We start from the raw sequence: 26,610 nt of genomic DNA on the forward strand, positions 1-26,610 counted from the left end.
TGACCTTCACTCCTCCATATTAATGCAATACGTCTCCTGTTACTTTTGCCTCTCCATTCCCTCTTCTGTCTCCTCCCTTGGTTGTCCCCACCAGAGTCCAAAGTGAGCTTTCAGGCCTGCCCTACTGGAAGGCAGCCAACTCAAGTAGCAAACATGGAGGAGGGTGTGTGTCAGGGAGTAGTGGTGAGGTGTTTGAAGACAGAGCCATCTCACCTGTCCTGTATCCTCTAAGGCTAAGCTAGCCTGCTGCCCTCAGGTGTAGCAGAGGGCATTTATCCCACTGCCAGAGTTGATGTAAGATCCCAGTTTTCATACATGGATTGGTGGTGGGGAATGGGGGGGAGACACCAGCTTGTCCTTTGCCTCAGGCAACAAAATGTATTGGTGCTGGCTTGTTCAGTTTGCACTTCTCATGACTGGCATTGTGTCATGAGCAGTAATAGAACAGACAATTATCACTTTAGTCAAGCTAATTTGCACAGCATAATTCCGTAGGCTGAAATGAATGGTTAAAAGTGGAATGCTCATAAGAGACTCAAGAGTTTCTATTGATCAGGCTTATCACTGACGTGCATACAGAAGGAAAACTAGAGCATCAGTACAATAGTGAGGCTGTTAATGCCTAAACTTTAATCTGCCAGAGGACACCTTGTTGGAAACAAACTTTTTTTTGTCCAAATGGCACTATATGAGCAGGAACAAAAATTCCCCAAATACTACACACATATAATTAGTACTGTATTGTTAATCATGCCTCACTTCCCCAAGCACTGAGAAGTACAGAAGTTTTACTGGACAAGAGAGAAATGGAGACTTGGGATCTCTACAGATGTACCATCTTATGTACAGCAGATATAATTTGAATGCACACATTCCCTGCTCAGTACATATTTATTTATTAAACTTATTACAGTAGATGCTTGTCACACAAAGAGTCTCCAAGCAACTTACACTGAACACACACACACACATATTCAACCGGGGGGGGGGGAGGTGAGGATCTTATATTCCATACAACATATGTGGGAGGGGAAACCAAACCGCTTAACAGTAATAAAAAAGCAGTGTACAAACAATAAACAAAACAATACTCCCAATAACAGCATTGACACCCCCTTCCTAGCCCCAAATCATTCACATCAACCTGGCAATTAAAAATAAATAAATCCCATTTTTGCATTATCTCTGTAACAGCACATAATATGAGAACAGTGGATCAGACCAGGACCAGATCAGGATCTGTGTCCCTCTAGCCCAGCATTCTGTTTGCACAGTGCCCAGCTAGAAATCAATGGGAAGCCCATAGCAGGACCTGAGTGCTGTACCATTCGCCCCTCCTGTGGTTTCGGGCAACTGATATTCAGAGGTATACCGCCTCCAACAGTGGAAGGAGGAAGCACAGCTTTACTGTATCCAGAAACCAATTTCCCAGCTAATTTCACCTGCAAGTGAGTTGGCAGCATTCCCCACCCACCCAAAGATGCCAGAACAGCTACAGGAGGGCATTTCACCATTTGGTCAGTGTTGAAAACATTCCCCACTCCCAGCCCTACCTACAATAGTTACCTAGGATTATTCTCACTTGCAACTTAGTGGGTACGCTGTCATCTAAATAAGCTATGATATGTGAACATGGATGACTCAAGATGCTGCAGCATTATCTGAACATTTACATCACTCATAGTCGTGGAAGGACTGCACAAGAAACATTTTATTTTTACAGCATTGTCTCAAGATACATCAGATCAAGCCTGACAAAACTCAGATACAGTGGTACCTCGGGTTAAGTGCATAATTCATTCTGGAGGTCCATTCTTAACCTGAAACTGTTCTTGACCTGAAGCACCATGTTAGCTAATGGGGCCTCCCGCTGCTGCCGCACTGCCGGAGCACGATTTCTGTTCTCATCCTGAAGCAAAGTTCTTAACCCGAGATACTATTTCTGGGTTAGCGGATTCTGTAGCCTGAAGCGTATGTAACCCGAGGTACCACTGTACTAGTTGGACTTTATTCACAATTTCCCCCAAGTAAGTTATCTGATTCATGGTAACTACTATTCTTCTGTTTCATCAATTGGATGTAATTACTTCAAATGTAATTACTTTTCTTTTCTGCTGATTTTTCCCATGCTGCATTACACACCGAGAATTGCTATCACATTTTCTTTTGCAATTGAGACAAATGGGACTGCTAAGTTAAATCCATGTGCAGAAGATCACAGCCATATCCTATGATATTTGGGGGGACATGCCTTCACCTCCCACATGGGATATAAGCTTGCCAGCCTTATTTTTTTCTGAGCAAAGGCTCTGTGCCTTCAATTAGTAGTATGATGGGCATCTGTCAATAGAAGAAACTTTCTCTCCATCACTGCATCTCTATACGGAGGGAAATATTCATTTATTGATTTCTGCATCCTAAAAAGACACAGAGCTTCTGTTCATAAAAAGTGGCAACCATACAGCATGGATGTTTGAAAACCTCCCAGCAGAATCTAAAACAGGCAGCATTGAACTCGTATAATAGTGCAAACATTCATTGTTTTTTTAAAGCCACATAGTTAAGTAAAGGGTGATCCTATGCCTGTCATCCCAATAGCATTTCAGTTATGGAAATGCCTCTCTCTGAAGGTTAAACTGGTGCCAACACTGCATAACTTTAAGGGCCAGCCGAATATCTGTTTGTACAACCCTTTTAAACTAACCCATTAAATAAACAGACATGTTTAACTTTTACATTTTGTATGATTTTCACTTGTCTTTATACTTGCAACCCCCCTGAGATTTTGGACAAAAGGTAGTACAGTATGTAAGTCTGATAGATACAGATAAACACAGTACCATATCAACTTGAAGATACGTAGTGGCTTAAATTAGTGGCTAAAGTTTAACACGAGCAAGAAGGGATATTCTGTGTCCTTTGACGCCAATTACACTTGTAAACTGTGATTGTATCTAATCTGTGAGCTGGATTGCAAGCCGTGTTTGTGTCAGTGAGCCGAATATATTTGAGCAAAAGAAAGCTGTATAATTCTGTAGTAGCAAGATAGGATGGCAGAGGTTGCAATGCACAGAGGTGCAATCTTATGGAAGTCTACTTTCAGTTAACTTCTTGTGCAGCAGAGGTTTAGTCTGTAAGGGGTGTGAACACAAACGAAGCCCAGAATGTATGGTTTACAGTCAGGGCTGGTGCTGTCGTTAGTCTGACTGCCTAGGGGTGCAGAATACTGACCTTTGAGGGGCACAGTTTGATTCAGATTGGTTTTTGGTATATCTTACAAACTTCTGGTAATATTTGACTTTTATTTTATATTTTGAAGAATTTTATCATTTATACCAGACATCTGTTTTTGAAAATGAAATTAGCAATTTGGAGTGGGTGGGGGAAGCCCTTAGCTGTGCCAAGGGTGCAGAATAGCTTGGCACTGTTTACAGTATTTGCATGTATGTCACATAAACCTACTTGTTAAATGTTTTATTTTTGTCCACCTTTCCCCCAAGGAGCTCAGGACATCATACATTATTCATTCCTCCCCTCTTCCAATTTCATCCTCACAACCATCTTGTAACAGAGGCAAGTTGAGATAGTGGGACCCGATCTTCCTGTGAGCTTCATGGCAGAGTGGGGATTTGAGCAGGAATCTCGAGTCCTAGCCCAACACTTGAACAGGACACCTTATCTATGGGGTTTGTTAGGTACCAAGGTTTGTATCTTACGCTGTGAGCAGCATTCTATCAATTAAAGTGATGCTTTGCTTGGGTTTTTATAGATTTCTCATATTACAGGTTGGATCCACACATGCAGCAGAGGTCAGGAATTAGAGGAAAGAGTTCTGAAGTGAATGAATGGAATGGATCACTTAGTACTGCAGATGCTGTCTGACATTAAAACAAAACAGGGTGCACTGTTAGTAGGAAACTAGACAGCAGGGAAACGGGCATGGCAAATGTTTCTCTTTGATGAGGTAGTTTTCCTCTCGCAATTTGTTTAAACGTGGCGTAATCAGACATTATATGGAACACCACCTGCAGTCTGAAACAGCACACTCCGTTGTTCTCATTCAGCGGTTGTAAAGCGGACTGTCCAACTCAAGTCTGCAGGTGGGCCGCACCATTTATGATACCACACAACAACATTGCTTGCAAGAAAGCAAACTACTTCGGGTCCTCCCTGCTGTGCTAGATTTCCACTTGCAGGGAGTTCTTCTCTTAACGTAAGGGAAAACGAAAGCGGCCCAATCCCATGTCTTTTAGAAACCGCAGAGCTTTCTAAAGCGCCAAGAACATAACTTGCAGCCGTCATTTCGAGATTGAGAAGGGAAGCTGGGAGAAGAGGACTGTAAAGCAGGTCCGGCTCCGTACAGCGAAGACGCGGGGATGGGGGTGAGTGGAGGAGGAGTGAGACCGTCTTCGCCCCCCCCTGCCCCTAATGGTACCGCCCTCCTCCCCCCACCCTCCCGGCGTTCGCTCGACGGGCTGCCTGAGCCCGGCTCGTCCAATAGGGCGGATAAAGGGAGGGCGGCGTTCCCGGCATGCAGCGTGCGCTAGTGCCCGGCCGGTGGCTAAGATGGCGACTCCCATGCACCGCCTTATCGCTCGGAGACAGGCGTAAGTGTGCGAGGGGCTGCTGCTGCGGCGGGCGAGGGTCGGGGGTCGCGCTGCGGGGAAAGAGGCGGCGGGGGAGGGGAGGCGCCGCCGCTGGAGACCAGCCGCGAGGAGCGGCGTCCTGCTGGGGAGTCGCGTGCAGCCGAAGAAGCTCCCAGGTTTCTGCTAGCTGTCAGCCGCGAGGACGAGCGCGAGCTGTGGGAGCGGGGCAGGAGCCCGCGCGGCCTGAAAGCGAAATAGAAATGGAATGAGAGCGCGAGAGGAGGCTGGGGGGGGGGCGCCTGGTTCTTCGCGAGGCGGGACCGTCCCTTGGTGTCCACGCGGGGATGTGCCACCCGGGCGCTGCTCCCTCGCACCTGCCTCTGAATGTCCAGCTATGGGAAGCGCTGGGGTTGTGGGCTGGCGTTGTATGGGGGTCTTGAAAGGCTTCAAATCCCCTTCAGGTTCACGAAGGGAGGCTCCCCATGGCCTGGTGGGCGCTGCTTTCTCCTTTTCTTGTTTATCTTGCCTGCTAGCAAAATATGGTTAGGCATTCAAATGAATCTTAGTGGCGTTGGTCGTCTTTCGTTTGCGAAGATGTGTTATCTCACCCAATAGCGCTTCCAGCCATTCAAAAGCTACTGTTGTGTAGAAGGTGGTCTTGTGTTTTGTGACGTACGGTTGTTTCCTCGCCACACACACCTCCTTTTCGCACAGAATGACACACTGCTTTCATACAGGCTTTGCGGTAAGTTGCCTTCGGTGCAGTGCAGCTGGAAAAGTTGTTGTGTGTAGCTGCTTGGAAGTAAGCGCCGCTAAGTTGAATGGGGCTGGCTTCTGTGTAAGGGTGAAAAGGACTGTGGTTTTAAAAAATATTATCTAGGCACCCAGAGTTGGTAGCTGATTCCCTTCAGGACACCCGCAACCACTCATCAGAATGAGACACTAATGCCCACTTCGAGCCAGCTGGTTAACCATCTCTTACTGGACATTAGAAGCCATGAGTATCAGGTGTCCAGCAATGTGTAGTAAGCCACATCCTTGCAAGCATGTTGACCTTCAACAACTGGCATTCATCTGATAAACTATTACCAGTTATTTCTTCGGACACATTCACTGATTGCAGCAATAGTAGTGGTGTCTAGGTCAAAACAGGTGCAAGCAATTTTATTCTTAAAGTGCTTAGCAAATAAATCACAGGAGACTACTGAGGCTTTTTAAAAGTAAACTTGTAGACCCCAAACCAGGTGTGGGAAACCTTTGGCCCTCCAGGTGTTGCTGAACTACAACTCCCATTGGCCAGGGATGGCAGGACTTCTAGTTAGGCAACATCTGGAGAACCACATGTTCACCACACCTGCCCCAAACCATTCAAAGTTTTACTGAACATGGGATTCAGCAGTTGTGAAGTATTCATTCTTCAATCCTATCACTGGTACAGAGTAGCTCTTAATATTAGTTGTTCATTGGAATCAGTTGAATTGACCCAAAATTCCCATAACTTGTGTTCAAATCAGTGTTTGGTCTGTTTCATTGTCCCTAGTTCACTAGTGTAACAGAGAGCTAAATGTGCTCTGTTTAATAGGTATGGGCATTTGGGAGTGATGTTCGAAGCCCAAGTCATTTCTGCAGCTATGACTGCTATGACTTTGACATGAGCATCAGCCCTTCCTAATTAGGTCCCAAACATTGTCAGGAAATGTGGCTCACTCTGTTTCTAAGATGGACTATTCTAATTTGTTTACTACTCCTGCAAAGGGAAGAAGACTTCTTGGTGTATTTGTCCTGTAGGGAGCCTCACTTTTATCATGTGGACACTCAAATAATTATTTATTTAAGAAACTTTATGTACCACTTGATTGTAGAAAAGAGTTCAAAGTGGTTTACAAAAAACCCCCCACACAATCCCAATAAAATTATTACTTAAAAAAATATTGTCTGTAATTTGAAACACACAGAAGGTTAAAGCTGCAGTAAGCTAGACTAAACAAATCAAAACTCCTACAAACTTTCTAAACATCTGCGTAGGCTTATCTAAATAAGAATGTATTCAGCAGGCACTGAAAGGAATACACAGAAATTGCCTGCCTGTTATCAGTAAGCAGGGAGTTTCAAACATGCAGAAATGTCTGCAATGCAGCTGTTAACTATGGGATACTTTTCTGCTTTTTAAGTTGAATATTCTCTACATTCCTGAGCAGTTTTTAATTTTTACTTCTTGTTGTGTTGGTGCTGCCACACTAAATGATCAAGTTCTTGCAGAAGTGGTGTGGGTTATAAGGCTATGGTAAAAGTGCCAATTCTGCTGGTCAAGTGGGCACATAAGGGATACAGCAATCTCCTAGGTTAACTGGTCCCAAGTTGTTAAGGGCTTTATATATTCATAGTAACACCTTGAACTTGGCCCGGCAGCAGACAGGCAACCAGTGCAGACTCTGAGCACAGGTGTTAAATGTGGACAAGGCCTCACTCCCCCAGCAATGCAGTTGTGTTACAGCTTTCTGTGCATAGAATTTCAGTGTGGGTATAGTGATTGGCCCTTCAAGTTTTTATGGGGATATATTTGAGATATAGTTTATGGAGTGCCTCATTATCAAACCTTGCATGGTGTCAACTATTGTCATTCTGACACCGAGTGAGCACAAATGTTTCATGGTATTCCTACATATAATGTAAATTGGTTCTAGATGTAGTTTCATCTGTTTTGCTGAATTTATTGACGTTCTGACCTTTGTTCTCCATTGTGTTTTAGAAACTTTTTACCATAAGATGCACTAAAAATTTAAATTGAAGGATAGTGTAGAAATATTCTAAATATAAAAAAGATGATAGCAGCTTTTATTTACTCATTTAGAAGTGTAAGTATCTTGACTTTTTCTAATGGCTCATAACTGCTTACAACAGAAGTAATGTTATGTAAATCAACTCCAGGAATTGAGAACATTAAAATTTACTTAACGAAAACAAAACTAAAGCCTCAGTTAGCACACCTCTCTTCAATTCACTCATACTTACATCTCTTTTTAAACCTTTTGTCTAGTTAGAAACAATTTATTATTTTGTTTTTATTTATTGTTTATTTATTAGATGTGTGACATCCACATGTAGACTTGTACACACCACACCCAGGTAATCTTGCTTAGTTTCAGCAATAGAAATGTAGTAGAATATCAGATATTTACTGGTTCAGTTTTTGTAGATCTGTGAGGCACCAAAGGGTAGAGCCTATTGCTATAATATTGAAATCAATTTGAAGTCAGAAAATATACTCTCATGTAAAGAGCTTCTGGACTGCAGCCCAGATTCCTGACTCTGGTTTTAGTTTTAAAAAACCAAAAAGATACTCTGTGCCTTCTAGGAACAATTTGTTTTTCAGATGAATTCTCATCTTCAGAAATACTTTCAACTTGCTGCTCATGATGAAGAGCTTATATTTTTAATACATTTGCTCCAATTTATATAGTCGCTGCTTTACAGCTGTAATCATTATCACCGAATAATAGTCTGTGAATAAATGTACTAGTATTTACCGTAGCTGTTATTCCAGTTTGGGTATTATCACCAGTCTTGTGAATTGCATGTGATAGGCAGGGGTGTGTGTAGTGGTGGTGAAGGAGAAAATCAATAACTGCTAGCTCCACAGCTAGTGAGGTGAAAATAGCTCTTGGCTACATTTTCCCTACTTTTGTCTGGTGTTTTTTATCATAGTAACAGTTCCTTAAGCTTTCTCGCACTTATTTGCATTCTAACAGGACAGTTTGAAACCATATTTACCAGTTTCCCATATGGAAATTAAATTTGTCAAAAGTTTGTGCCTTAATTGTGAAACAACAACAAAAGCACTTGCTTTAGTTCTACAAGATCAATCCTCAGTCCAGCTAAACAAGAGTACTGTACTTAAATGTAAGTCATATTTGTCCCAAGGGAGGAAAAGTTAGTAATGCAGCAACTACTGGAGGCAATGGTAAAACCGCAATCATTTAAAAAATGTTTTTGATGGAGTTAGATTGCATTGGAGGATTGATGTAATCCATGTACTCTGGTTCAACTGGCTTGTGGATCAGTCACCTAAATTCTAGTTAGGTCATTGGTGTGAGTAGCAAAGCATACATTAAGTGAAGCTATAATTTTCGCTTATGCATATTTCCTTTACCAACTTTTCTTTGTAGTGTAGTATCCAAGAGTGTTCTCTCTCCCTGCCTTTGGAGCTCCTGCCTCCAAAACCAGAGATGTTGTCACTACCTCTCCATTTCCTCTGACCTTGAGACAAGGACAATTCTCAAGACAGTAGGTGATTACTATTGTGGATATGAGGGAGCATCCAGTCTGTGCCTCTTTCTCTCCTGGGAAGCAGGGCATCTTAAGAATGTAAGACAAGCCTACTGCATCAGGCCAGTGGCCCATCTAATCCAAGTCTGTTCTTGCAGTGGCTGACCAGATTCCTGTAGGAAGTCTGCAAACTGGACATCAGCACAACAGCACTTTGCCCACCTGTCATTCCCAGCACCTAGTATTCAGGGGCATACTACCTTTGACACTTCCCTCCAGTTCTCCCTAGACACAACTGAGTAGCATGGGTTGAAGATGTAGGCAGTGTCTCCTGAGCAGTCAGAAGCACACCCCAAATCCCTGTAACTATAATGGGAAACAACTATAACTTTATGCATCTTGTCTATCTTGGTTTGTCTTATGATAACCGTGCAAACATGGCAAGTCTCCAACTTATATATCCAACATGATCCAGTGGGACCTGTAATGCAGATGAAGCTATGAATCCACATCAGTACTGAACCTGTATTTCGTACCATCCCCCAAATCAATTGTCAGGCAGAGGGTAAGGAGGAGTTTAATATGGTGTAATAAACTGAATAGGAAAATTTAAATTAGGATCTAGCAACGCTCTGTCATTTGATCTTGTATAAATACACTTGCTGTCCAGTTTGCTCTTGGGTGTATTAACTTATTTTCAAGAATGTACTACAGAATCTTATGCCACCTTGATGTTCTGGCAGGCAGCTCAAGGAAACTGAAAGAGGGTTTGACAGCTGTTCCTTGATTTTTCATTTTTTGTGTGTTGTAAAACTATGTAAACATTTTTTTTCTATTAAATAATTATATGGACAGAAATACATTTCTGTCTAGATTAGGTTTTCGCCTATCTTTGCTATGACAATGGAAGGAACATTTAAATGTTATTTTGGAACATGCTGTAGTTCTAGCTGTTCCTTTTTCTTGTTACAGCTGCTCCTGCTGGTAACACATCTGTGTCTCATGCTGGGTTGGGGGAAGAGATGAAAGGATTTCTGCAGCAGGTGTGGAATGACTTCATTGGACATTCAGCCTCCTTTGCACTGTCCCCCTTTTACTAATTTACTGCCTTTTTGGAGTAAACAGGGATGGCACACTCATGAATATTTAAGGACAGAGATCATAAGCTGGGAAGTGTTAAAATTACCCTCATCAGTAGATTGGTTCAATACAGTAGCTAGCTCCTTGTGACACCTTATTGTCTGGAAATGGAACTTTCTGATTCCTTTAAACTCTATATTTTCCCCTTTCTCCTGGGGTGGAAGTAAGAGCTGCCCATAGGAAACAGTGGGATTTCAGTGTTGCTTGCATTTAGATGGCATTGTGCCCACCCAGGAACTGAAGCAGAGAGATTAGTGCATGCTCATTCTAAATTGGATCTAATTTCATTTGTGACTTTTCAAAATCAAAGCACACACCAGAGCAAATCAAAGGAGCACAAAGCTTCTTCATGTAATTGAGTACAGGATTTGGGCTGGTAAGGGAACTAAGGGAACAAGTGAACTAGAATGACCTTAGCTGTGATGTGAGGGATATCTTAGATAGGAGATATTTTTGCTGGAAGTTGAACCCAGCCTCTAACTTGTAATGTTATCAGTGGATTATACTACACAGTTGTCATAAGCTTCTTGTTCAGCCACAGTCTGTTCTCATCAAATTACAAATATAATCCCCTACTAGGGGCCCAAAGTTGGTAGTTTTTATGTTGGAATTGCCATCTATTTTCTAGAATGTTGATCTTAGCTGTGGTTAATAGTCAGCTTTTAAATAAAAGACATGTGCTTTCAAATACTCTTGGATATTTCCATAGGGAAGCAAACAAGCAGCATGTGAGATGTCAGAAGTGTTTGGAATTTGGACACTGGACCTATGAATGTACAGGGAAAAGAAAATATCTGCATAGACCATCAAGGACAACAGAGTTTAAAAAAGCACTTCAGGAAAAAGAGAAGCAACTATTACAACAGAGGTAAGATCACAGGGGAAGGAGACTGTACACCATTTGCAGAAAAGTGCATGTGATCAAGCTGTAGTTTAAGAGCCCTTGAATCGTACAATTGTAGAGTTGGAAGGTGCCCAAGGGTCATCTAGTCCAACCCCCAGCAGTGCAGGAATCTCAACTAAAGCATCCATGGCAGAGGGGCATCCAAACTGCTCAAAAACCTCCCAGGAAGGAGAGTCCACCACCTCTCATGTGAGTCTATTTCACTGAAAGTTCTTCCTGATGTTTAGTCAGAATATAATTTCTTGTAACTTGAATCCATTGGTTGATTTCAGGTGGGAAAGATAAGCATGTTCTGGGAACAAGGGCTGCTGCACATGTGATGTAACTGTGGTGTTATCTTGCAACTTGACATGGGATGACCTGTTCTCTTATTCTCCCCCCCCCCCCCCCGGCTTAAACATTGTAGTGTTCTTCTTTCTGGTTTGCCTCATCTTTCCTCCAGTCTTAACTCTGCTGCTAGTTTAGAATTTGCCCCTTTCTTTTCATAATACTCTCTTTCTGCATCTCACGTTGACCAAGCTTCTCTTTTCATAATACTCTCTTTCATTTTTTTTATTACTCCCTGACCCCAACCTAATAATATTTATGCCCTCCCTCCTGTCTGTCCTTTTTGCTTGCTTCTTTTTATAGTGGTACCTCGGTTCTCGAACGTCTCCATCGATGAACGTTTCGGAACCCGAACATCGAAAACCTGGAAGTAAATGCTTCCGTTATTGGACGCGCCTTGGAAGTAGTACAGCTTCCGCTGCATATTTTTCCATTTTCTCAATTGAATTTGTAGGGAGCTCCTTACGCCTCGGTTTTCGAACATTTCGGAACTCGGAACGGTCTTCCGGAATGGATTATGTTCGAGGACCGAGGTACCACTGTCCTTGGTTTCTTGTTGCCTTTGTTATGTTGATACTTTCTTATTAGCTAAACCTTGCCATACTACGTTTGCATGTTTCCACCTTGTCTTGTTGCCCCTTTTCCCTGGAATGTCTTGCCTCAGAATCTCTGCACCTCTCACTTCTGTCTGCTCTTTAAGCATTTGAAAACATGCTTTTTGTCCTGTTGTTTTTTTACCTCTAAAATTCCTCCTTTCCTTTTTAGTATATCCTTTCACTCTTAAGCCTTAAGACAGGGTTGTTCACTACAATTGCCATACAGCAATTAAATGCGAGAAAGCTTTTAAAGCAGGGGTTGCAAATGTAGTGCTCACCTCCACAAAATCTGCTCTGGAGGGTCCCCCAGCCTTCCAGAGCAGATTTTTTTCTGGCGGGCATGGGGTTGCAGGGGAAACAGAAGACTGGAAAGTCCACTTGAGTGATGTTGCATCTTAACCCATTGAGAACAATGCTTAGTGAATATTTATGTAGCCCACTCCTATGCATTTTAAAATCAATGGATTTGTGTATTTTAAATTACTACTATTGCAGATTTAGATATTTATTTAACAAAACATAGTTGGCTGTGTAATAAAGCTAACATTGTTGCTATTGTCTGCCAGCCAAGGGGCTTTAAAAAATAACCAAGAGGTTTTTGTTTTGTTTTTCGTTTTGCAAGCACACATTTAACTCTCAACCTAACATTTCCTCATATCATTATGTTTAGTACACATTTTCCCACTCTCCCAGCAAATTTTAGAGCATTTCAGTACTCCTTAAAACAGCCTTGTAAAGCAAGTCATTATCTCCACACTAAAGATAATTTGCTGAGTTTGAGGCAATAGTAGTTTTCCAATGCCAACAGGTGAGTTTGCAGCTGAAGTGATACTTGAGCCAAGGGGTATCCTGCTTACATTCTTAACCATTTCACCGCATCATGTGTAAACTAAGAAATAGGAGCTATAGTATCATAATAGGAATAAATGGATGCAGTGAGACACGTATTAAACTACAATGGGCGTGATGATGCTGGTTTCCTGTTTATAGTAAAGATACAGCCTCGCCATTTTCTGTTGAAGATATAAATGTTAGCCAAGAGCAGCAAAGCAGCCATCCATATTATATTCACCCAGAATTACTAGTGCTGCTATTTACTTAAACAGCTGGCATCTGAGCTGCATGATGTTTTGACAGCACTGGCATTTTAATATACTAGCTATTCCTGCAGTATTGCTGAACTCTGAATAATTTCCTAAACATTCATGCCTGAAAATTATTACTCTTGTGTAATTCTGATAAATGACTGAACCAACTATTTTTCCATGCTTATATTTTCAAAGCAGTTTAACTGTGTAAAAACCAAGACTGCAAATTCGCCCTCTTTTTAAGCAACACCAAATCAAACAATAATGGATGTATAGGATAAACTGCAGACTCTTGAGACTGAGATACATGGATAAGTAGGTTCGCTACAGCTAGCTGATACAGTTTCAAAACAATTGCCCACGCTTTCTCTTTATCTATGCATCTGTCGTCTGGTATTACAAATTCACCATAAAAGCTTGGGCAAATTACACTACATATAATGTACCCATTTACATCCCTGTTCTTTTTAGCAAATTTGACGAGTCTTGTGAAATCAAGATGTGTGATATGTTGAAAGGCAACTATATCTAACGAAGAAAAATTCAGTAATGCTGTTACCACGCTACCGGGTTTCTTATTTCCTTTAAGTGGGACATCTTGAGAGAGAGGCCAGCACATGGTTTTTCTCAGTTTTGCTTCTTATTTATTGATTTCATAAAAATTTTGCACCGCTTGATTGTAAGAAACCTCAAAGCAGCTTGCTAAAAGATAAAGCAAGAAAATCAGGAAAGAGTCACAACCCTGCTTTAAAACCTACTAAAGTAAAAATACTAAAACAGATTAAAATTACCTAAACTTTTAAAGCATCTGGATAGGCTTACCTAAACAAGAATGTTTTTATCAGGCACTGAAAAGAGAACAATGAAGGCACCTGCTTGATCTCAATAGGCAGTGAGTTCCAAAGGGCAGGTGGGGCCACACTAAACAATCAAGTGCTTACCAATGCAGAATGTGTATTATGTGGCACCTGTAATTCCAGTTCTGCCAACTGAAGGGCACAGGTGGGGTAAGGTGGTCTCGTAGGTAAACTGGTCCCAAGTTGTGGCATCTTAAACTTGGCCTGGTAGCAAATCAGTAACCAGTGCATATCTCTGAGCACAGTTGTTATATGTGGACAAGGCCCTCGCTCCAATCAGCAATCTTGCTACCCCATTTTTACTAACTGCAGCTTCTGGATCAAGCACAAGGGAAGTACATTAGTTTGTGTACTAATGCCTGTATGCAGTTCTGTCCATGTGTGAGTGGAATGGACTTCCATGCTTGTGAAATAAAACTTTGCCTTGCAACACCCCCTGCACCCCCAAATCTGCTCTAGAAAGTGGAGGTGGGGCTGTGCAAGAGATAGGGGAGGTATGGGTGCAATGGGCAGATGGGAAAGGGAAGGGAAGTCCTTTTTCTCTGCTTGCATTATATTGGATTTCACTAATATATATATACTGGCTTTCAATGTCTTCCCTGGGCAGTTTGCATAAACACCTCTCCCACTAGCATTCAATAAAGTAATTTATTAATACCTGTATCATTGCCACTTACCCCTTTTGCTCATCTTAAGTTTAAGTTCTAACTGTGTGCGCGCGCTCTCTCTCTCTCTATATATATAATTATTTTAAATCCAGCATATTAATTAAAACAATTGTTTCTCTTCTCTTGCCCTTACTTTCAACCAGCTCTGGAGAATGCACTACAGACAGGAAGAGCAAGAAGAAGAGGTATGTGAGAAAACCTGAAACTCAGCCAATTGCCCCTGTCTAATGCCTATATTCTGTGATAAATGATGTAGCTTGGCTAATGAACTAGACATGCATGTTGTCGGCTGCAGTACTAATTTGGACATGGATAAGTAAGTGTCTGTGGGACCTACTTTCCAATTTGGGATTTACTTAATTCTAGTAGCCTTTTAATATTATGCATAGTGTGTTCTATTCCAGTTTATTTATTTTTTGTTCCATTTGCTCTACCTCTTCCTGTCTTTAGTGGTAAGCACAGGTGTATCACTTGACAGATAACGTGAGATGGTTTTATTAGAAGTAGCTGTCAAAACCAAGGGATAGAAGGAAAAAAGTTTCCTACAGAGTTTCAACTGCAAAACTGTGCTTCCTAGCCTGCAGTAGTTTCTCATACTAAGATATATCCAATATTTTAATTTCCAAGTCTCTCTGAAAACCATAGGCCTCTTGAACTTGTAAGTGACCCTCTGCTATATATCTGCTGATTATTGGATTCTCTAGAAACAAACAGATAAACACTGATGTCACGGCCACCCAGGACGGGTCCCAGCTCACAAGAGACCTCACTCCGTTGCAGTTTATTTACAGGAAAAGTTTATTGAAGATTTCTGCTTCTCGTACAGTTCAGCATCGTGGCCGTACGTCTGTCACGTTAGACCGCTGAAGTCCCCTCTGACTCCTCCCCTCTTCCACACCAACTTAATAGCCTGGCTCTAGACCACCTCTTCCTCTCCTTTCTTTTCCGCAGGGTCTTCCTGCCCCCCTGGGTTCCCTCTCTCCGTGACTCGCCTGAGGCTGAATCCTCTGCCGCCTCTTCCCCCCTCCTTCTGGCTTTAGGGCCGGGCTCCTCCCCTGAGCTCTCTCCACTTCCGCGCGCCTCTACGTTTGAACTTGGCGCGCGTACGTTGCTGCTGACCTTTCTTTCGACCGCTACACCACCCCTTGTTCTGCTCTCCACCCTTTCCGGCTGAACACCTTGCTCCAACCCCCTTTCTCTGTTCTCTCCTAATCCTGCTCCCTCCGAGAGGCTGACGACTCCACCCCCTTTACTCCGTTCCGGCTGAGACGCCTCTTGCTGCGTCTGTCTTCCACTGGGCTCCTCTCCGCTTCTCCCTTCTCCTCCCTTTTTCTTGATTAAGGTAACCCCCTTTTGAGAATCCTCTGACTCGCTGCTCAGACTCGTGGATTCCCTCAGACTTCCGTCATCTTCTTCCTCATCCTTCTGCCCCTCCTCCCACTCGCTCTCCGTCTCCTCTGTCATCTCCTCCTCTCTCCCAGAAACCCTGACATCCATCCCCCCCTCGAAGCCCCCCCTTCCCCCCTCCCGCTCGCCGGGTGCAGGTTGAGGAAAACGTGGTTCTTCCGGGGTCGGTTCAGGATACAAGTTGTCCACTTCAACGTTCTCCTCTGTCATCTCCGTATATGTGTGTTCGAACTCGGGTTCCCCACCCACAGACCTCACAGTCTCTTCCTCCATCACTGCTTCTCCTGGCGCTGCCTGCCAAGGACCTACCATCCATCTCTGACTCCATGCCTCCCTTGGCTGATCCACCCACCAACAAGGGCCTGTCTCCTCCCCCCCCAGTCTCGGATCCCTGGTCGGGCTTGTTTCGGGCGTATGGCCCTCGGGTGAGGAGAAACCCTTGAACGTGCTGTCTGACAAAGTGGGCGTGAAAAGCCAATCATCAAAATACTCCTCGGGCATGGGCTTGTGCGGAAAAAGTGCATGGAACTCCTCCTTCAACAGGGGTTCGTCCAACGCGTAACCCGGCACCCAGCTATTGGCAGAGGCCGGAGTGCCTTCCCTGGCTAGAAAATATTCAACTCCCTCCTCCCCCCATCTCGAGTCCAGTATCTCTGTGACCTCGTTAAGAGGTTCTGGTCTTGGCGATTCCCCCCCCTCAGGCGCCCTCCTACGTGGCTCTGGGAGTGCTCCTGACTCTTGAAACCTGTGTGGGGTTTTGTAGGGAGTGAGCACCGACCTATGAAAGACCGGGTGCACCCTGGAACCCTCCGGAAGGGCTAGACGAAAAGCCACCGGATTGATCTTAGCCTCAACTTGATATGGCCCTAGCTGCCTGTGTCCTAACTTCTTCTTGGCCAATGACCTGGCCGGCATCGCGTGGGCTGCTAACCACACCCAGTCCCCAATCTGGATGTCCTCTCCCGCCCTCCTGTGCTTATCGGCCTGCACCTTATACGCCTGTTTTGCCAGCTCCAAATGTCTCCGCAGCTCCTCGTGCACCTCTTGCAACTCCGCTGCAAACTGGTCGGCATCTTGAGGCCCCCCCCCTCCTGGTGCCGCAAATCTCGGGAAGGTTCTGGGATGACGGCCATTGTTCGCGAAGAAAGGCGTCACCCCGGTGGATGCGTGTTTCGTGTTGTTGTAGGCGAATTCAGCCATCGGCAGATAGTCCACCCACGCCGCAGGTCGCTGGTTGGCGTAGCACCGCAGGTACTGCTGCATGATCGCGTTGACCCTCTCCGCTTGACCGTTGGTTTGTGGATGTCTCGCCGATGTCAGGTTGATTTTGACGTGCAAGAAGCCCAGAAGCTTTCGCCAGAAAGTGGAAACAAACTGGCGCCCCCTGTCGGACAAGACGGACTGCGGAAGTCCATGCACTCTGAAGACGTGATCGATGAAGAGCTTTGCGGTCTGTTCTGCCGTCGCCACCTTGGCACAAGGGATGAAATGCGCCATCTTGGTGAACAAGTCCACCACCACTAACACCGCCGTCTTACCTCTGGAGCTGGGCAGGTCCGTAACAAAGTCCAACGCTACCCTCTCCCACGGTTGCTGCGGTGTCTCCAGCGGTTCTAGCAATCCCGCCTGCTTCTGGTGCACTGGTTTGGACCTCTGGCAGATATCACACCTGGCGACGTAGTCCGCCACCTCTCCTCTCATCTGGGGCCACCAAAAGTCTCTAGCCACCAACTCCATCGTCTTCTCTTTGCCGAAATGGCCTGCACTAGGGGCGTCATGCAATTGTTGCAGAACCTTGGCTCGAAGATCGTCGGTGGGCACGTAAAGGGCACCCTTACGAGTCAAAAGTCCATCTTGCAATTGGAACTCATCGTTGTCTCGCGACCCTCCGCGTAGCTCCTCCATCTTGGACTGTGCAAACTGATCCCTTTGCAACGCGCGTCGCACCGCGTCCAGGTCGACTGCGATGGTAGCGCACGTCCACGCCTGCGGTGCGAAAATGTGCTTTGCTGCGATTGGAGCTGCTTCCTCCAAGTATTGCGGCTTTCGGGACAGCGCGTCTGCAATAACATTGGAGTCTCCTGGGATGTATTCTATTTTGAAGTCGAAATCCGCAAAGAACTCCGCCCAGCGCATGTGTCGCTGGGTCTGTAACTTAGCCGTCCGCCAATACTCTAAGTTCTTGTGATCCGTGCGGACTTGCACCGTGTGCTTGGCTCCTATTAAGAAGTGTCGCCACGCTTTGAAAGCTGCATGAATGGCCAACAACTCCCTGTCCCATATGGTATAATTGCGCTCCGTCTTGCTGAGCTTCCGGGAGTAGAACGCACCCGGTCTCCAGTTGCCTTGTGAATCCTCTTGCAAAAGAACGGCCCCAACCGCTCTGTCTGACGCATCGGTCTCTACCCGCATGGGTCTGCCGGGATTCACGTGGAGCAGCTGCTCTTCGGAGGCGAAAAGACCTTTAAGCGTCCGGAAGGACCGCTCCGCTTGTTCGGTCCAGACGAACTTCTTCTTCTTGGAACTGAGGGTGTCAGTGATAGCCGCCGTCGCGTTCGCAAAACCTTTAATAAACTTGCGGTAAAAATTGGCAAAGCCGATGAACCTCTGGACCTCTTTCCGATTTCGAGGGCTTTTCCAGTCCAACAGCGCTTGAACCTTAGCCCTGTCCATGGCCAGTCCCTCGTCGGACAACTTGTAGCCAAGGAAATCAACCTCTCTGACATCAAACTGGCATTTTTCCAACTTGGCGTACAGCCTGTGGTCCTTCAGCCTCTGCAGGACCTCCCTCACGTCCTTATCGTGATCCTCCGGCGATTCCGAGAAAATCAGGATATCGTCGAGAAAGCAGACACACTTCTTGTAGAGGAGACCTGCCAGCACGTGGTGCATAAATGCTTGAAAAACGTGGCTGCCATTTTGGAGACCGAAAGGCATGACTCTGTATTCGTATGTGCCCAGAGGGGTGAACATGGCGGTCTTCCACTCATCTCCTTTCCGGATGCGGATGAGATTGTAAGCTCCACGGAGGTCCAGCTTGGTGAAAATCTTGCCCCTCCTGACGGTCGCTAAAAGGTCGTCAATCTTGGGCATGGGGAAAGCTTTGGGCTTAGTCAAGCTGTTTATGAACCTGTAATCCACTATAAGCCTTTTTTGGGGCGTGTTTTTCTTCTTCACAAAGAACACAGGGCTGCCACCCGCTGCTTTAGATTCCTGGATGAAACCTCGCTTGAGGTTATGGTCTATGAACTCCCGAAGCTCTTGCATCTCGTCTTCCGACATGGAGTACAGCTTGGCAGCAGGCAGTTGCGCCCCTGGCACTAAATCAATCGCGCAGTCGTAAGGTCTGTGAGGCGGCAACTTGTCAGCTTCCTTCTCACAGAAAACCTCCAAGAAGTCCTGGTACTTGTGAGGCACTGTTTGCACCATACCCAGATGCAACTGCTGCTCGGCTTCTCCTCCCTGATCGGTCTGAAAGCAATGCTGAGCACAATACGATGAACAAAAGGTGATCTGCCGCTGGTACCACGCAACCGCGGGACTGTGCCTCTCCAGCCAACTCATGCCTAACACGATGGGTGTGTCCGATAAGTGGGTGACATTGAAACTAATAAGTTCTCGATGGTTGCCAATCTGCATCATCATGGGAGGGGTTTGCTGCACCACTTGCCCCCCCAGCAACTTCCTGCCGTCTACCGTGACCACGTTTAGAGGCGTCGTTGCAGGCAGGAGCGCCATGTTGTGCTGCTTAACGAACTGCAGTCCCACGAAGTCGGCGTTGCTTCCCGAATCGATCGTTATTGGAACCTCGAGGAGTCTCCCATCAGGCAACTGGAGTGTTGCTGTGAGCAGAACTGCCGGTCTGGGAGGCAAAGGGTCCACGCTCTGCAGTGATGCTGGGGGCTTGTCTACAGATCCGCCTGGCTGAGCCCCAGTAGCTCTGCTTCCAGCCAGGCACTGTCGTTTCCCTGAAGCTGCTCCCCTGGTTGCACCTCTGCTGTTACAGTTGCCAGTGCTGCAGTGTGCTTCTGGAGCCTCTGGGGGCACTCTTTCGCCATATGGTGCGCACTGTCACAGATGTAACACTTCCTGGTTCCTCTAGGAGGCTTCGCTTTGGCTGCACCAGGGACAGGGCTCTGGGATGGCTTCTGAGCCCTAGCACCACCAATCTCCATCGGCTCCTCGCTGTCCTTCCCCATTGGCGAGGGGTGCGCACGGCTGAAATCCCTGTGCACAAAAGGGAGAGTCCTCGCTTGCGCACGCGCTTGGGGCCCGTCCTCCTCGTGCCACGGACGTCCCTCATGTCGAATTCCAATAGCTAAAGCCCGTTGCACCACGTCTTCTAGGGTCTGGGGTCTGTCCCCCCTAGCGATCTCATCCTTGATGGGGGGGCTCAATCCCTCCCAAAAAAGATCTCTGACCGGCTTACTGTCCTTTGGCCAATCTAAGGCGGTGAGCAATGCAAAAAATTTAGAGTGGTATTGGCGCACAGTCGCTTTCCCCTGCCTCAGCCCGTGCATTTGACGGCGCGCAATGTCCACATCCACAGAGGATTGAAAACAAGAATCCATCGCTTTGATGAACGCAGTTGAATTGCGACGGGCCGGTCCATCTTCGCGCCACAGATTGCGTAGCCAAGCCCTGGCCTCCCCATGCAGGTGCGAAACAATGAACCCCACTTTCTCCTCCTCATCTTTAAAATCGTGACGGAGTAAATGCAGTGCATATACGACGTCCGCTCTGAAATTGGGATAGTCTTGCAAGTTGCCATTAAAATGCGGAACAAGGGCACCCCCCCTCCGTCCAAGCGCAATGCCCTCCGCTCTGGAACCTGGGGCCCCCGCCCTGTCCGCGTGTTCCCACCTTGCCTGCAAATCCTGGCACGTCTTCTCCAAGTCGTCATTCTTCTTCTGCGAAGCAATGACTGCCGATGTGAGAGCGGTAACCTGATCCCGCAGTGCAACCAGCTGCTCCTCAGCGCTCATGGCTGCTCCCGTTCGTGAGCTTCGCAAAAAAAATTTTTTGCTTTCGGAGAGGGGACTTACTGTCACGGCCACCCAGGACGGGTCCCAGCTCACAAGAGACCTCACTCCGTTGCAGTTTATTTACAGGAAAAGTTTATTGAAGATTTCTGCTTCTCGTACAGTTCAGCATCGTGGCCGTACGTCTGTCACGTTAGACCGCTGAAGTCCCCTCTGACTCCTCCCCTCTTCCACACCAACTTAATAGCCTGGCTCTAGACCACCTCTTCCTCTCCTTTCTTTTCCGCAGGGTCTTCCTGCCCCCCTGGGTTCCCTCTCTCCGTGACTCGCCTGAGGCTGAATCCTCTGCCGCCTCTTCCCCCCTCCTTCTGGCTTTAGGGCCGGGCTCCTCCCCTGAGCTCTCTCCACTTCCGCGCGCCTCTACGTTTGAACTTGGCGCGCGTACGTTGCTGCTGACCTTTCTTTCGACCGCTACACCACCCCTTGTTCTGCTCTCCACCCTTTCCGGCTGAACACCTTGCTCCAACCCCCTTTCTCTGTTCTCTCCTAATCCTGCTCCCTCCGAGAGGCTGACGACTCCACCCCCTTTACTCCGTTCCGGCTGAGACGCCTCTTGCTGCGTCTGTCTTCCACTGGGCTCCTCTCCGCTTCTCCCTTCTCCTCCCTTTTTCTTGATTAAGGTAACCCCCTTTTGAGAATCCTCTGACTCGCTGCTCAGACTCGTGGATTCCCTCAGACTTCCGTCATCTTCTTCCTCATCCTTCTGCCCCTCCTCCCACTCGCTCTCCGTCTCCTCTGTCATCTCCTCCTCTCTCCCAGAAACCCTGACAACTGACAAAATAAGCTTCAATGTACTGTGGAAAACTGGGATCTTTCCATTTATAGTAACTGCTCTTGGCTGTTTCACACAGCTTTTCTTTTGTGCTGAAGGAAATACAGAATTCAACTAATGATAAACTACTTTTTTAAATGCTGCCAATTTTTACAAAATAATGTAATTTTAATAACTTTGTGGAGGCTTCAAAATAACGCCCCCTGCTCGCAGCTTAGAGGCTGCAGGCCTCTTTTGCTTCTGGGTGGAATAAACCAGTTTCCCATTCTGGCAGATGCAGAAACTGGAAGCAAAATCTTCCACTCGTATCCCTGGGTGCTTGAAATATAGGAGTAGCATATGGGCCCAAGCCTTATTGCAGCTCATCCATATAGCAGGAAACCATAGCCTTGCTATTCCCTCAAGTGGGACTGAGCCTAGAACCCAGTCAGGGAGATCATTGATTATATGAATCTTTTTGTTAAAATAATGTTTTGTTGATAGTGGCACATCTACAGAATTCAAAACTAGGAATGGTTTTGATCAGTGCTTTGTTTCTGCGGGGACGCAGGGGTATGCATACCCCTAAACATTTTGTGAATCTTTGTACTTTTGTCCATTTACTGTATTTATTTTTCCAGATTTGAACTATAAAATGGTGATTTTCTTGAGTCAAAATGAGAGTACCCCTAAACATTTTTTTTTTTAGAAAAAAAGCACTGGTTTTGATAATTGTTGGGGACTAATGCTCACCTAACGCTTAATTTTAATATTCATGGTAACTTGTATACCAACGTGAAACTCCCATATTCCTTGCTTTTGTTTTCAGCTACTTTAAATAGCAGCCAAACATCTATAAAGAGAGAACCAAGCTCCCCCCACCCCGCAAATCCCTGGCTATACAAAATAAGAAAAAAAATTGTTTTTCATCCTAAGAATATTTTAGGAAACACATGAATGCTGTTCTATGATTGAGATTGCTTTACCAGGCTTTGCTAGTCACAGAATCGTGCAGTGCCATTGAATAATATCTGCTGGTCATCTTAAAACTCTTGTGCAGGTCTAAAAGTGTCACAAGTTCCAGCAGTAGCAGCAGCGCCAGCTCAGCCAGTGAGTCATCATCTGAGAGCGAAGATTCCTCATCCTCCTCTTCGGATGACAGTGACAGTGATGAAAGCACTTCCTCTTCCTCATCATCCCCCTCTTCAAGTAGTTCTTCCAGTTCTTCTGACTTTGAGACAGATTCTAGTTCCTCCAGCAGTAGCAGCAGCAGCAGCACAGACAGCAGCACGGATGATGAGCCGCCAAAGAAAAAGAAGAAGAAAAGTAATCTAGTGCAGTGTTAGGACTCTGGTGTTGATGAACGATTAGCATCTAAAATGCTTAATGGCCAAACGAAACTAACAGGTCAATTTTTACAATTGATTTCTTTTTTTTTTTTTTGGTGTGTTTTACATAGTAGTTGATAGGACATAAACCGTTAAATGGCAAGTAACGCTTATTGAAAGAGTATTTTTGTGGATTATTGTTTAATAGGAAATGCTACTTTTTTTTCCTTAGTTTTTAAAGAAATCTATCAAATGTTTATATGAACTAAGGTCCAGTCACCCTGATGTTTACATGCCAGCAAGCAAAACGCATTTATTTGAACCATCCTGTTATGTTATAAGCAATCAATGTCCATACCAATGTACTTCATGTGACAAGCAAGATAGGAAGATAAAGGGTGCAAAGTTTTATTTCAGTTGGCTGATATGTCAAAGCCATATTCAATCTCCACTAACAGTTAAAAGGGGTGGGTGGGTGATACTGCCTTCAGCACAAGTGAAACAGATCTCCCTTTTCTGCCAGTAGCTGCTCAAATATTTGTTGCAATATCATATTGCTGAATTTTGGAGATCAGGACCATACGCTCATGCCAGTCCAGTGGGGTTGCTTCAGCCTGTTGAAAGAGGCTTCTGTGCATAGACTGCCCTTCTGAATGTGGTCCTGCATATGCAAAATGATATGCAGTGACCCTAACATGGTAGTGGGCATCACACATGGTACTACACTTAAGGATCTCCGCCCCCCCAAAGGGGTTGGTTCATATTCTCAGTATAGAAAAGTCGCAGTCACTCCATCTGGGTTAGAGGGTAAATGATTGCCAGAAACCTCTCTGCCCCCCACCCCCAAGTAAACAGCACTGTCAAATGTTAACAATGCCTACCATCTGTTTATCAGTGGAGATCCTTCCATGCAACGACATACATGCCTCTCTCCAGCATGTACCACAATTTCTGGACCAGGGTCAAATGCTTTAATTTTTTTAACAAGACCCGTTCAGAGCTTAAAGGCCATCCCTTAAGCTGCATTTGCACTGCGCATGGAGAGTAGTGTTAACTGTTGCAACTGAAGTGTTTCATCTTTGTGCCTTTTCATAAAATTAAATGTTCCCCAATGAGGGTGTTAAAATGAGGAGAGTTTTAAGTCTTCGTTTTATCTTCCATAATCTAATTTGGGAGGCTAGAGAAATTGTAATAACATACAAATGTTGTATTTTCAATGAGGAAAAAAGGAAAAAAAAACATTTATTTTCATTGGAGCCCGATTTTAAAAAAAGAAAGTATCTTTAAATATTTCCCCTTGTGCTATTTTTGCATAGTAATTCTTAACTGTAAGATAAATTTGATTTATTTTGGTCATATAGCAACTTTCATTGTATTCTAATTTACAATCACTTATTTAGAATTATTTCTTTTTTGCATAGCACAAGTTATATATAATTGTATGAACTTTGAAATGGAGGGTACATAATAGCAAAAATCATATTGCAGTACATTTCTTGCTAGTTACAGAAGTGAACTAACTTGCTATTGTGATAAATTTTAGCAATTGGCAGTAGTCACTTAATTTGTGATACAGTCTCCTTTTAGTTTCTTATTGATGGGAGTCTTTTTAAGAGGGAACATGTGGGGGAAGATCTTAAATATCCTAGTCTAGTTAAAATATGAATTAACTATTGAACTATTTTTTATATTTTTATGAAAATGTAGTGTGTAGAATGCCTTTTGAATACAAATGTTCTATTTAAATGTTTATGTAAGTTGTGCATTTTAGTCTGTAACCATTTCTATGTTTTGCAGAACTCAGATACTGTAATTCTAAAAGTACAAGAAAACTATTTGAAAGTCATGCTAAAGAATGTATCATTTAAGAGGAAAGATTAATAAATTATTAAATGCAAATAAATGGCTTTATTGTTTATTTTAACAGAATGCAGATTCAGTGCCAATACAGTGGTAACTTGGTTGTCAAACTGAATCCATTCCGAGAGTTCGTTCAACTCCTGGAACCATTTGAAAACCAAGGTGCAGCTTCCAATTGGCTGTAGGAACTTCCTGCACTCAATAGGAAGCTGCAGAAGCTGTGTCAGACATTTGGCTTCCAAAAAACATTCACAAACCAGAACACTCACTTCCAGGTTTGCGGCATTCGGGAGCCGATTTGTTTGGGAGCCAAGCCGTTTGACAACCAAGGTACCACTGTTTTGCAGTCGGTTTCCTTAGCTGATTCTAGTCTTAAGGACTTGAAGCCATGGACAATAATGAAGATAATATCTTAAGAGATGGTGGGGACCTACTGTTGGCTAATCACTTACAGAAGAGAATGTGAGGAGCAAGAGTGGTATGGAGATTATATCGAGGAGACTCATTACAGTTATTCTATGGCCGCTTGCTCTAATGTTTTGTATGCAATATGCTACTTAATATTAGTTCAAAGGCAATTGAATAGCTGCAATACAGTAGTGTTAGGGCTTTTGCTTCATGTCATGCTTGTGGACTTCACAGAGGTGTCTGGTGGTCCGCGGTGGGTACGAAATTCCAGGCTAATTGAATTTTCATCTGCTCCAGCCAGGACTCTTGTTTCTTGTTTCATAAGCATGAGATCTTGCTAAGAAAACTCTCTAATGTGGAATGAAGAACAACAAAGATCTGGTAGGAGAAAAAAAAGAATAGCTATCAAAATTGAAATGAAATGTAAACCTTAAGAAAACATTGATGAGATTGTATGGATTAGATTGAAATGGGTAAGAGCCGTTAATGGCCTTGTTGGTGAGTGATGGCAGACGATAGTCAGAAACTAATTACGGCTTGTTGTGAATGAGCAGGGTGTGGTTCATGCTGCTTAATCACACTCGTTCTGCCCTGCTTCCTCTGGAAGAAAACCATGGCAATTGGTTTAGTGTTAAATGTAGACTAGCACTTGTGGTTTGTAGCTCTCCAGACAAACATGGCTTCTGCTCATGGTTTGGAGGGAACCAAGCTGTGAGTAGTGCTTTGCATGTAATGCTAAGCCAAGTTCACGGTCCTTCTCCTGGAAGCAGGCAAGGCAGATTAAGTGAAACCAAGCACCATGCACCATACCTTCATTCCCAGTAAGCCATTGTTTGCTTCTAACTGTTCTTTACCACTGCATGCAAACTGGGCCATAGTTAGCTCATTAAGGTATTTATTGAGCATGTTACCATCTTAGATTAGGGTCCAATCTACATGTTGTTGTTTTTTAAAAAAGCACAAGACAGAGTCTTTCTGATAATGTACCATAGGGGAGGGGAACCTCAGTTTCAGGGCCAAATGTGGCTCTTCAGGCTTTGCTCTTGGCCCTTGGAACTTGGCATAGGCCACAGCTTTCACTAGCCCTACTTTGTCCCCTCCTGGAGTGTGCTTTTGCCTGACTGGAATACGTCCTTGAACTCTGGTGATGCCTCTGTCTTGCTTGACTGGAGGACAGAGGAGTGTGTGTGTGTGTGTGTGTGTGTGTGTGTGTTTGTTTCTGTGTGTGTGTTTAGAAAGTAACCTACTGTACAAAGGCAAAGGGTACATCCATTGATTCACCCACTTTTGCTTCTGGCCCCACTCAAAAGGTGCACCACCCCTTCTCTACCACACGCCAGATTACATGTTGATGTGGTATATTGCTGGTCTTCTAGTAGTTT

At 44.7% G+C, this 26,610-nt stretch overlaps 1 protein-coding gene across 1 annotated transcript; it reads left to right on the plus strand.

Annotated features, from left to right (window-relative positions):
* The first annotated feature begins 4,474 nt into the window (after positions 1-4,474).
* ZCCHC10 (zinc finger CCHC-type containing 10) lies at positions 4,475-24,863 on the plus strand. Its single transcript, XM_081899279.1, has 4 exons — positions 4,475-4,607; positions 10,702-10,860; positions 14,576-14,617; positions 22,693-24,863. The coding sequence occupies exons 1-4, from the start codon at positions 4,567-4,569 to the stop codon at positions 22,976-22,978; spliced, it is 528 nt and encodes a 175-aa protein (XP_081755405.1). The 5' UTR covers positions 4,475-4,566; the 3' UTR covers positions 22,979-24,863.
* Positions 24,864-26,610: the final 1,747 nt, after the last annotated feature.

The sequence above is a fragment of the Podarcis melisellensis genome, assembly GCF_964234715.1.
Source record: "Podarcis melisellensis genome assembly, chromosome: 2".
Taxonomy (NCBI): domain Eukaryota; kingdom Metazoa; phylum Chordata; class Lepidosauria; order Squamata; family Lacertidae; genus Podarcis; species Podarcis melisellensis.

What these genes read in the sequence shown, in the direction of transcription:
- ZCCHC10 (XM_081899279.1), top strand. Translation starts at nt 4,567, where the DNA reads ATGGCGACTCCCATGCACCGCCTTATCGCTCGGAGACAGGC. An exon ending in AAGCAACTATTACAACAGAG is followed by an intron (nt 10,861 to 14,575) that starts GTAAGATCACAG and finishes ACTTTCAACCAG; the next exon opens with CTCTGGAGAATGCACTACAG. An exon ending in AGGAAGAGCAAGAAGAAGAG is followed by an intron (nt 14,618 to 22,692) that starts GTATGTGAGAAA and finishes ACTCTTGTGCAG; the next exon opens with GTCTAAAAGTGTCACAAGTT.